At 39.6% G+C, this 12,356-nt stretch overlaps 1 protein-coding gene across 1 annotated transcript in view; it reads left to right on the forward strand.

Moving 5' to 3' along the window:
- Positions 1-10,305, forward strand: part of LOC104409782 (centrosomal protein of 112 kDa-like) — a gene marked incomplete at its 3' end in the record, with an annotated part of 57,118 nt that extends 46,813 nt beyond the window's left edge. Inside the window, exon 17 of the mRNA XM_010019751.1 lies at positions 10,170-10,305. Within this exon, the coding sequence (XP_010018053.1) occupies positions 10,170-10,305 (136 nt within the window). The remainder of the gene's footprint in view (positions 1-10,169) is intronic.
- Positions 10,306-12,356: the final 2,051 nt, after the last annotated feature.

Below are 12,356 nucleotides of genomic sequence, written 5' to 3' on the forward strand. Positions count from 1 at the left end.
TATGGGAGAATTGAAATGTAGAAGTGTAGACATACGTGGCTATTTAGGGAACTGGAAATAGGTATGGCCTTGATGTGGTTTAGAATGAGGCAAAGACATGTATGTTAAAGGCTCTTTAATCATATTTACTCTTGTTTCCATTTCAGTGATCATCTTTGAAACAACTTTACTTACCTGATCCGAACTTGAGTATTGTTCCTAATAGTTGTGTTGCAGGCAGAAGACTTAGGCAGTTTTCCCAGAGACCTAACAAATGGCTGGTTTTGACAATAAAGAATTGTGTTTAAAAAACCCCGGAACAGTTTAGACTGTAGCATTTATCACTTAGCAATGATTCTATCAAGTTTAAAACGTCTCAGTGGTTAAGCTCCCTTCAGTCTGGACCTGCTTTGCCTTTTCTCGGTCTGTCAAAACAACTGCTGTGTCTACAAGTAGCAGGTTTTAGTAAATATTTGCCTTGATTACTAAACAAAAGTGGCATCTAACTTGTTTTCATAAAAAGATGCAAATGTTCTGAGCTGTTAATGCTTTATTCAGTTTGATGTGTTGATCACAAATATTAAATACCTCTCTTCAACAGATGGTTCATTAAAAACTGACCTCTGCTGCTATTAGCTCCCAAAATACTGAAGATGAACTCTAGCCCTCTGGCTGTGGAATCGTTTGAAGGCATATTGAAGGTTCTATTTTCATAGGAATAATACCTTTCCTTTTATAATGTTTCTTTTGGTTCCAAACTAGCATTATAAGGCACAGACAATTGCCTTCCTAGTCATTGTGAAAACATAGCACTAGTTTCATGAAACACCAACGATAGTACACGTGCAATAAGTATCCTGGGTATGAAAAGTATGTATTACATTCACAACTTAAACATCCAGAAGTTAATGTTGGGATGGTAGTCACAGCAATGGTCCCAAAGGCTTCCCATGGAAGTATCAGAGTTCTGTGCCAGGCATAATTTGCTAGCATCACAAGTGTGTGTACTTTAAGGCTGGCCTCATTTATTTGCTGATTAACAGAGACACTTAGAACATTGTTGCTTAAGATCAGAGGTAAAAATCTCTTTCATGATCCCAAGAAGGAGCGGAATGGCCATGTACATTATTACCTTTTATATACACCACTGGTATAGCTGCCAGCCTGACTTACAGCAGGGAGGATATCGGGTGTACAGGAGGAAACACTTGGTTTACAGCAGTTAGTTTGAAGTCCATCTATATTTTATTAGTAATAGTACGTAAAAAACTAGAGATGAAACAGTAAAGAAGGGAGGATTTGATTGTAGAAGTAAATAGGTTTTGAAGTGTGAATACAGCATATATTTAGACCACCCCAGTTGTAATGTGGTTTAGTTTTGCCTCTTCCATTCTGGAGTTCATAATACCTTTATGACTGCATAGACCTATAAAGTTTGCCTGTCTTGAGATACAGATTTTGGACTATATTATAAGCATATGTAAGAGTTGATGCTCTTATCTGTCACCTGCAGGGAAGTGCAGACCTTGCTGCTGCTGGTTGCTTGGAATAATGGTTGTGATGATTCTAACATACTGGCAACAATGATGGGATCTGATTTAATGCTTTTTGGTTTGCATGTCTTATATACAAATTAACACTTCATTATGCTGCTGAAATACAGCTTTCTTGAGTTCTTGCTGCTCTGTTCTGTAGTGTGATTGAAGGAAACACCTTTCCAAAAAGCCAAGTTAGGAGAAATGAAATGCCTTCTCTGCAGGTATAGATGTAATGGAACACTGAAGCATCAAGGGATGAGTGCATGCTGTCTACAGCTAAATGCTTCACAGCCTTCTTCCCCTCACTCTTTGCCTTTTAAACCTGCCTGTGGAGCCAACTCTGAGCCCTTTGCAAGTGGTGATGAGACAGAGCAAATGTTTAGCAGCTGCTTTATCGAAAGTCACTCAATAAAATTGTTTGTTTACATAAGACACTAGCAACACCTCTTTTTTCCATTGCTCCTCATCTGAACTTGTCTCAAACTCTTCTGGGGAAGAAAGAGGGGCAAAACTTCCCAGAAACCAGCAAAGCTGCTCCCATCGTTTGCCAGATCTGTAGTTTTACAAGAGTTTCTGTAAAACACACGCACAGTTTTCACAGCACTGGTGAGGCTGCACCTCAAACCCTGTGTCAGTTCTGGGCCCCTCACCACAAGAGGGACATTGAGGTGCTGGAGCGGGGCCAGAGAAGGGCACCGGAGCTGGTGCAGGGCCCGGAGCACACGTGTGATGGGGGAAGGGTCTGGAGCACAAGTGTGATGGGGAAGGGCTGAGGGACCTGGGGGGTTTAGTGTGGAGAAGAGAAGGCTCAGGGGGGACCTTATTGCTCTCTACAACTGCCTGACAGGAGGATGGAGTGAGATGGGGTCTCTATCTTCTAATTAACAAGTGATAGGACAAGAGGAAACGGCCTCAAGTTGCACCACGGGAGGTTTAGATCATAAAATGGACAATTTAAAAGATGTGAGGGTAGGTAAATTTGAGAGAAATAAAGGGTGCACGTGATGCTTCTGAGCTAACAGGGAAACAGACGAAGGCAAGGATAAATGAAACGTGAAGGTAGATGGCAGAAGGAGATAAAGAGAAGTGAATAAAACTTCATTTTATTTTGCAGTTCACAATTTGTTGGATCCCAACATTTTTAATAAGTTAAATTTGGACTTTTCAAAATATACAGAAGTTATATTTTTGAAAGCCTGTGATTTACAGTGGATCTGGAGAATCTGATTGTACCAAACCCTTTGAGAACTACTTTTAAACAGCTGCTTCTTAGAATCCTATTGTATGGGTTGTACTATATGGACTTCTTGTAGTGGCGTATGTCATGAAGGCCATGGCACAATGAAATATACAACTGAATGATAATCATCGGTACAACGATAAGTAAATAAATAGAGTGATAGCTTGAACCACAAGCTAATTTATTAATTTCTTCTTTTTTCCTTTCTTGTTCCTCAAAGCCGAATCCAGATCCTGAAGAATTGCTTGTTGTTAATATTTTTAGGATAACTGTCCAAGTGGAGCTGTTTTTTCCTGTAGTTAATTTCGTTTTTCCTTGAAAATGAAGTATTTGTGTGTGGAATTCTTGTAGGACTGGGAAAGCTATTACTATTTAGAGCCGGAAATAATTAAAGAAACATGAGAAGGCATTGTCCTTAATTCCAAATGTTGCAATGAAGAGCACTGTTCAGAGTTTATGCTCATGTTCGTTGTGTTCATTCTTCTCTTTGAGTAAAATGTCTCATTAGAACAGTTGCAGCATGATGAAGAGAGCAAACTTTGTGATTTAAAACCAGGGGTAACATTAAGTGGCTGAGGAATTTGGATGCAGTTTGACTCTTTAAAGCAGGGTTGTGTGGTTTTGGTAGGGTTCTTTTTTCCCTCTCCTGTAAGAATCAGTGGAAAAACACCCAGCTGTTCTCCACTTGGTGCTCTGCTCCAGCATCTGAAACCTTTTAGGGCAAACCCAGTCAAAGTTTCCAGCATATTGTAAACATTCCTTGAGCAGTGGTGACCATGCTGACATAACCCTCGCTCCGGGGGGCACGACGTAAAGCATGAACAGAGGACCAGAAAATGTGGTAGCTTTATTTAATAGTCTCACTTAAAAGAAAAAATAAAGTGTTCTATTAACTATTTACAGCCTTTCATTTTCTTTCACCAGTTTCTCTGGAGACCTCCTGGCAATAATGAAATATGTATTCAAAGGAAAGCTCCAGCAGTACAAAGAAAAGTAACAGTTGATTTTTAATCCATGTCTATGGGTTTGTTGTCCCTCAAGATGGTTATAGAGATGTCATACAACATCTTCTTAATGATACCAGCTAGGGAAGTGATTCAGTGTAATGTATAGCTGCATGAAGGGCAAAGTATTGCCTTGTGAGATGAACAGCATCCATGTACCATGCTGTAGCACTTACGTTAACTGCTGTAAATTTCTATCCTAATAATTAATGTTGTTAGGGGCTTCATTAATCAGAATTGTTCCCTCATTGCTCCAAAAGGCTGCCCTTTCACATTAGAGGATCTTTTAGATTCAGTGCAGTCTATTTTAAGATCATGTCAGCCTCCTAGAAAGAGCTGATAAGCTGAGTAGTTACTCATTATTCCTCAGCACTGAGTTACTAAATTGTCCATTACAACTTGGATATTATTATTCTGAAACCTAAACTGTAACAGCACAATTATTTTAGCCATAAAAAGTTACCTTAAATATATAGACTGACAGAATGAAGACTGTAGCCTTGTACCTCCTTAACAATGTTATTACTGTTATTTCATACTCCTTGTCTTTGATTTGCAACTGCTGTTGGTTCTGTCACTCATAGCACACCTTGGGCTATTCTTTGTTAGTGTGAAGTGATTCTTCTTGCCTGGTGCTCCTCTGCCTGGTGATCTCTCCCATCGTTTGTCCTTCAGAGGGTTTATTTTATTTGCCCTCCAGCTTTCTGTGCCAGGGCACTGTTCTCTGATCCTTGTCTTTTCTTTCTTTGCGCCTCTTCTGGGTATCTCATGAATCTGTTCAGCATCTGTGCTACTGACTTTCTGGTCCACCTTTTAGTTACAATCTTGTCTTCTTCCTTCTGAGCCATCATCTATACCTGTCTCTCTAATTCTCTCCCCATGTTCTTCTTGTTGTGGTTTAGCTCATCTCATCACGTGAAAGCCATGACTATTAATATCTGTTCTAATCCTCCTCTCCTGATAACTGAGCCTCTCTGGCCTTTCATATATGTGATATATCTACATCTTGGAGACTGTTTCTGCAGCATTGAGCAAAATCATAACGTTTTCCTTTCCAGCCACATTTACAGCACTCGCCCAGCCTTTTAACCCACATCTCATTCATCATTTTGCAGTTGCTGGTTTTATTCTGTTTGCATAGCACCTAGCACAACAGTACCCTGTCATTATTATAATGAGAAATAGTTATAATAATTATTAGTGTGTTTAACCAATGTCTACTTAATTTGCCAGCCGTTAATTTTGAATGGAGTATATTATTTGTCTTATTTCACGGAAGTGTGATACTACACACATGGAATATTATTTACTCTAAATTCATTAATGGCTTTAAGTAGTGGTTTAGTTTGTTAATGTTATCTCATGATTTAATACTTAAGTATATAGTTTAAAATCATAATTGCATTGTAAATACCATTATAGCTTACTGGAAGGAATGCAGACCAGCTTTTTGATGTCAAATTATGCAAACTGTGAACAATTTATAAGTGGATTTGTGCTTTTTCTCATAAAGACAAGCTCATCTTATACTTAAAATCAGGGTATGAAAGATAAAATTCTTCCCTCCTTCATGTATTTGCCTTTATTTCTTTGAAATGATGAAACAAGTTAGAATGCTTTCTAACAACTTCGAAATATTAAAGGCCCAAACAGGATAGGGATGATGTTTTGAAGGCAATAAATATTTCAGCTTCACATTTCAGTCTTTCTTCTTCGTTCCTTTGATCTGGCTTTGGTTTAGTTATCATTCCGCTTGAATGACTTCACACTGTCTTTCTTCCTCTCCACACCAAAAAGAAGTGTTCTGCACATATTCCATATGTTTGGGCGCTTGTGTTGTAGGAGAGCCCTTGTTGTTGTTCCTCATTGTTTGCTGGTAGTAACTGCCTCTGTAGTAAGATACTGTAACCACAGATGAGATGGGTGCATTTAGGCACAATAGGTAATTTACACTTGAAGCTGTTACTTAACTGTCACTATTTTGCTTTTGCATGGGAAGATCGTGTATGTTTGGATGAAGGTTGTGTTTTTAGCTACTCGATCAGCTGTGTATTAGGTTGTATATCAAGTTGTATTCTCCCTTGGGAATGCATGTCTGTATAGTGCTGTGTTCTTTTAAATCTAAACGGACTGTATAAACGGTGATAACTGATTTTGTTTCAACACAGATTAGTAAAAAAGTCAATACTTATTTACTGTGTCACCAAATAAAGCAGAAAGCTGTTAGAAACAAACCCAGCAAGATTCTCCTTCAGCTGCCTTCCAGCAAGTGAGGAGTTTGGAGTCTGGTGGGTAGCAGTTTTCTCTCAGGAGTGTCACTATGTGGGAAGGAGAGGAGGGAATGAGCAAAGACCTGTGTTACTGCAGCAAATCTAAATACATACAATCAGTGCATATATATAATGCGAGATCATCAGGGTAATCTGCAGGAGAGCCTGGCCTTTCCAAGCGGATCACTGTTCAAAGATCTCCACTTTATCAGTGGGACTGAAGGCTCAGCCATTTCTTTGCCTATACTCCAACCTTGTAGAGCAAGATTAATTGTCATCTACAGGGATAAACCCAGCATCATCCTAACCTGTGATAGACAAGAGATGAAGGCTCTTGCTCATGTAGAGTCCATCAGAATACAAGTTTCAGAAGCTTCTTCAGTGGCAAAATGTATCTTTATCTTAGAAATTCCTCGCTCTGCTTTTATGCTCCAATACAAAGCATGGTCGGCTTGGACACGGGCAGACTTGCACTGTTGCCAGCAGCACTGGAAAACCTGGCAAAGAATTTGCATATTCATGAGTTAAAGCCTGGTGTAATTTTTACAAGGAAACCTCGGGCGTTTCACAATTAGTTATTTTTCATATCCCTGGAAAGCTCATTAAACTACACACAGGGAGCCTGGGTGCGGGTTTGCTGGTGGGATGTGGAACTCCATCCACAGAAGTTGTCCACATGTGGCTCATGGAGGTACATGTTCTGTGCATGTGTGTGCTCACATGCAATCTGAAGTGGTTTAACTTGTTGAAAGAGGCTGGGACCAAGGCAGGTGCATCCCCTGCTCTTGTGGGCTGATGGTGAGCCCTTGCTTTCATAGTGGCAGTGCTGAGGACCCTGTGAGTAGCAGTGCTGGTTCATAGTACATTTGCTGCGACATCTTGAGTTTATTTAACCCCTCCTGTAAATCACTGCACTGCCCTGTGTTTCATTAACTTGACTCGCAGTGCTGTAATGTCTTACTGTGTTTAGTTGTTATCTCTTGGAAGACATTTTATGAAGCAAGGAAAATATTTATGATTAAGCATGAAGAGGAAGCATGTCAGATGTTTATATTTTCCATTTATCAGTACACTTCAGAGTGCTGCTCTCTGAAATTGCAATTCTGGACTTCACAGTCAACTTCCACGGCGATGGTTTGTGCTGTGTAAGATTGCTCATTCTGTTGCCATATCCTTTATATGCTGAAACAAAGGGAATTTGCTGCTTTTTAAATTGGGGCCAAAGAGTAAATTCACCCTATTTTTATATTCAAGCCGGCTCAGCTTGAGGGGATTTGAGTGATGTAATTGTATTGTATTCAGCCCCACAACTAGTCCAACTGAAAAAAATAATCTTCAAAGTGAATATTTTAGTGCCTCATGCAAGGCACATTGCTGAGTGTCTTGGGGAAAAAAGTAAAGCTTTTCTTACATTTGTGAGCTGGGGTCCATTGTTGTACGTGGTTTCTAAGCTTTCTGTACAAATCTTGGCTGCACAGAAAGTAGAGCTCCCACGTCCTTAAAAAGTGAAGCTTTATGCCTGGTTATAATGAGATGTTGCATTTATTCATGGGATTAAATCCTTAAAGGAAGGTGCATAAAACCAGATTCCTAATGGTTTACGTCATCATATTTCAAAATAAAAATATATTCCTAATGAAGAAGATGCATAAATTCAGAGGCTCACTAACAATACGAGGACCGACATACTGTCCTTTCACGTTTAGATTTTTTGCATTTCCATCTGACTCGACCAAACATGTTGTTCCAAGGTCTCTTGACACCAGTGTGGATATGTTTGAACAAGCTTCAGGTTTTAGGTTTTGTTTCCAGTGTGCAGATGGAAGTATTAAATGTAGTTTGTGGGGAGGGAGGTTTGTTGCCTGGTGCCCATAACTAATTAAGGATCTTGGGGAGGAGAGGCTGAGGTTTTCCTCCCTCTCTGTTCCCTCCAAGGTAACACATGTGGATAGTGCTCTGCAGGTGGATCTGATCCCATCTTCTCTTTCAGGATGTTGAGCTGTATATAGGTCTTGTAAGAAGCTGAACCATTTTCTATATTCTTTCCTGTGGTAGGTTTTGTTGGAGATGGGCATGATGTGCTCAGTGTAATTCAATATCAAACCTAAAAACATCTGTACTCAGCAGCTCCCTGGTACCTGGGTTTCAGGGGGATAATTGAGCTCAGTGCCCTTGCAGCTGGAGCTGCTGCATAACTAACTGAGCAGACAGTACATCTAATTTCTAGCTCTGGAGGCATCATTGGTGTGCCCATTCTGAGAAATGTCTGAGGATTTTTGTACATGCAGTTTTGATCCTTTGGGTCCCCTGTAGTAGAAATTTAAGCCCTAAATGGTCTTTCTTCCAGTTGAATTTAGACAGGTGGAAAAAAATGTTGGTTTTAGCAGTGTTGAATTTTTGCTGTGTAATTTTTATTGTCTTATAAATGAGTGGAGAATATGGTACCTTAAATGAATATACAGATACGCTTCCCCCTCGAAGGAGTTCAGAAAATAGCAGTGCTGAGGCAGTAGCAATAAAGCATGTCTGTAGAGGGGTGATGGATGCCAAATTTGAAGAAAATTTGTGCATGGTCTACGAATGCAGACCCCAACCCCCTGAACAGTTATCACCACAAATGTGATGCAGGGGTTTGTTCTGTTTTGCCCCAGTTTTTCCCTTTCTCTATAAGGAAAACCGTGGTCTCCTTCTGTCTCAGTTATTCTGTCAGCTGTGAGTAAGGTACCAAAATCAAGTATTTCTTTAAAATGTGCCTGATGGAAAAGCTTGTGGCATTTCTTTGACCTCTTTGCTAACAGAATTGCCCTGCTCTGCTACACTGCAAGCAGACGCCTTGTGAAGATGCAGGATTATGTTCTTTGTCCCATTGTCCAAGTCTGGTAGGAAAACCACAGAAGAGGATGTGAATGCTGTAACTTTGGGCTTGGCAGCTTCCTGACCTTTATAAAAGGCTTGCTCGGTGCTGTAATAGCTAGTTCAGTGCTGGCAAGGTGTCAGACTAGATGAATTAACGGGTCTTTTCTGTCTCTTACGTGTCAGAGTCTTTGTTTTATATGGAAATAATTTCTGTCAAAATGGGAAATTTAGCATGAGGTACTTCCTCTGCCTGTAAAATGAAAATGTCAGCCACAGGTCTGCCTGAGTGTGTCTTCTATTCCAAGCCATCAGTGGAACCAGCGTTGTCCATTGATACCACCATTGGGTTCCCCTGTGTTTTGACTCAAAGTCAGGCGACTCCACGGACCTGTGATAATAGAAACGTGTAGTAGGAAGTGAATAATGCTGCCTGCTTGTTTTCTGTGTGAGGAATCACATTGAGATTCCTTAAGTATTTACAAGTTATCAGGATTTTTGTCTGTGATGTGTCAGTGTGGCGGATGTGTCCATTTTTCACTGTGTGTATGCATTTATCTATGTTGTAGGTATATACGTGCACATACATAAAATGTTATGCATTACTATTGATAAACTGGGTGTCATAGGAAACCCAAAATGATGTCTATTTATGTATCAACTCTAACATGTCAGATAGTAGAGGCTGTTAATGTGAAATATCATTGCATAAAGGTTTAACATCTGTCATTGCTTTAAAGGCTGAATAGATATTACAGCATTATGGGTTTCTAATAGATTAAGAAGGTACCATATGTCACGCGTTACCCTGCTTTGCATTTTGATACACGTCAAGCAGTGAATAATCCCGCATCTTGTCTGAGCAGAGATGGCACTGGGATAATTTTGTGCTCGCTTTTTAATGGGAGAAGACGATGATGCCAAAAGGAGTTAATTTAAATATGGGGGGAGCCAGTATACTTTTAAAGGTGAGCTTAAAAAAGGGGGTTATCCAACGGGCACTGAACCATTCAAGTCAGCGCAGACTTTGAAGCCGGAGGTTTTGTCGTAAGCCCTGAACGCCGTGTTTAGGCGTGCGAAATTCAATCAGAGAAAGCGAAAATAACTCCAGCCTTCTATTCCCTTCTTCAAAGTCTTGCAAAGGGAAGTTTGGCAGAAGCTGGGACAGGAAATTGAAATCTGAATACTATTTTAAACTGATGGGGTTAAAGGCCTCTCTTTTACACTCGCACACTTGTTCTTTTATTTGATACTTGAACTCTGAAAATTTTCTGTGACTTTCTAGGGAGAAGGAGGAGCAGCTGACTCGGGTGACAGAGGTACAGAGGCTGCAGGCCCAGCAGGCAGATGCTGCCCTGGAGGAGTTTAAGCGGCAGGTGGAGCTGAAGTCAGAAAAAGTCTATGCTGAAATGAAACAGCAGGTGAGGAGGTCACAATGCCAGCCTTTCTGAAACTCTGTCTCAGTAGGATAGCATATTCTGATCTTATAATGCCAGAAACACGCTTCACTGGAGAGTGCGACATCAAAATCTTTCACAATGTAGTGTCTTTGCTAGCAAGTCAGAAAGGGATGTTAGCGGATGTTTCATCTTTCTAACAAAGCCAGAATTGTCATTGTTATAAAGGTATCTGCGGTTATGATACTGATTAGGGATTTTTCAGGAGTGAGAGTATAAAGTGTTAGTTTATACACCCCTATGGAACAACGGTTGTAATTTTCCGCTTAAATGCGTGTCTCTTCCTACTCTTTTTGGAAGGACTCTGTCTTCTGTTAATGAGGTCTTGTAATCAGTTTGAGCCTAAACAGGGGCAGAGTCATTGTGGCTGCTGGCAGTCTTGTCACAGGGCAGAAAAATCCCATTTTCTATCCCTGAAAATTAATATACATAAAGATTTTAGTGTGTTAGGTTCCTTATGGAGCAAATAATAGTTAAACTGTTGTCCCTGGGATATTACAAATGCAGCACAAAGAGTGAAATAAAGAAGCAGCAACAGGTGATCAAAAAGAAGGGGAGAGAAGGGTCGAAATCTCAGTGCATAACTCAACGTTGTAATTCTTCCTGACCATATACTCAGTTCTCCAATCTCACCTATTGTAACCGAACCTCACTGTTGACAGTAGGATGCTGCAGTCTGATGCTGTAATGGATTCCTAACAATGTTGGCTTATAATTTAATGAATTCTCTTCTTCTTGTTCTCATGAAGTTTTTGTTTCCTGAAAATCTTCAATAAAAGTGAGACATCGAATAAGACATTGCTGATATTTTTAAGACCTCTGCAGACAGCAAATAATAACACTTGGAAATAAAAAAGGCAAGAATAAATTTATAAACCCAAGATTTGTGCTGCAAACACATGACAAATCCTGCAGTTTTCATCTGACGTTTTCTGTGCACTGAGACTCTCCTCCAAGTTACTTCTGCTCCAAAAGGGATAGAGTCTAATTCTAGAAGGACTAATAATAGTTTATGCACTTTAAAAAAAGGCCAGTGAATAAAACCAGTCCAAACCATACAGATGTGCAAAAGAATTTGGAAAACTTAAAGTGAATTCTCATTTAAAAGCAAATGCAAATTTCTTTTTTAGAATATTCATGGGTTTATTCTCTCCTTTCTTGAATGCTAAAATCTAGAAATAGTAAATGTTATTGTAGGATTGAGCAGCTCTGTTCTACAGGAACCGAGGTTCAAGGAAATACATCAAAGAAACACTACTGAAGCTGTCTTCATAGCTTTGTCCTTTCTATTCTTCTGCACACACATACTCTTTAGATAAATCATCCATTAGGTTGTGACACAGTGGAAAATTCTATTTTTATTTTTTTTGTTAAGTGGAATGTATTACTTATAAAACAGAAGCTATAGTAGCTACAGCAACACTGCTTTTAACTACTGTAGAAATACTGGGCTTCTAAAACAATGTTTTGGCATGTGGTAAAGTTAATAATGGAGATAAGTATGGGGCTTGGCATTTTCAGTTCTTGTAATCAATATTTGATTCATTAGTTTAGCTCTGGTGTCTTTTTGTCATCTGCTTCCTATTTTGTCTAGCTTGTGATTATTAAGAGTCACCTGATGCCCCTTCATAGGTGAGTGGTACATTTTTAATTGCAAAATGTGCATTTTTTTCTAGTAATAATTAGACAGAAGCAATGGGGAGACTGTGTCATGGGACTTGAGGTCTCGTGTTTCCTGGATTTTTCCTTATTGATCTGAGTAAAATGTGGCCATGGCCATGCAATCTGAGTAAGTTTGGGTGCAGAAGAAACTAGTCATAAAATATTCATTGAAGTCCCTTTTCCTATTAGCACATAGTAACAGTGAGGTTCGGGAGCTACTGGAAGGATAACTTGTTCCTTTCTATTCTATTTTTCTGCTTTCAATCTGGCCGACTATTCCTTGTCCTGTAGCTTTCTCCTGCTGCAGTGTTTTCCAATATAATGCTTTTCCCATTCCAAGTACTGCCTTTTCT

This window comes from Nestor notabilis, unplaced genomic scaffold, assembly GCF_000696875.1.
Source record: "Nestor notabilis isolate BGI_N333 unplaced genomic scaffold, ASM69687v1 scaffold31658, whole genome shotgun sequence".
NCBI classification, from domain to species: domain Eukaryota; kingdom Metazoa; phylum Chordata; class Aves; order Psittaciformes; family Psittacidae; genus Nestor; species Nestor notabilis.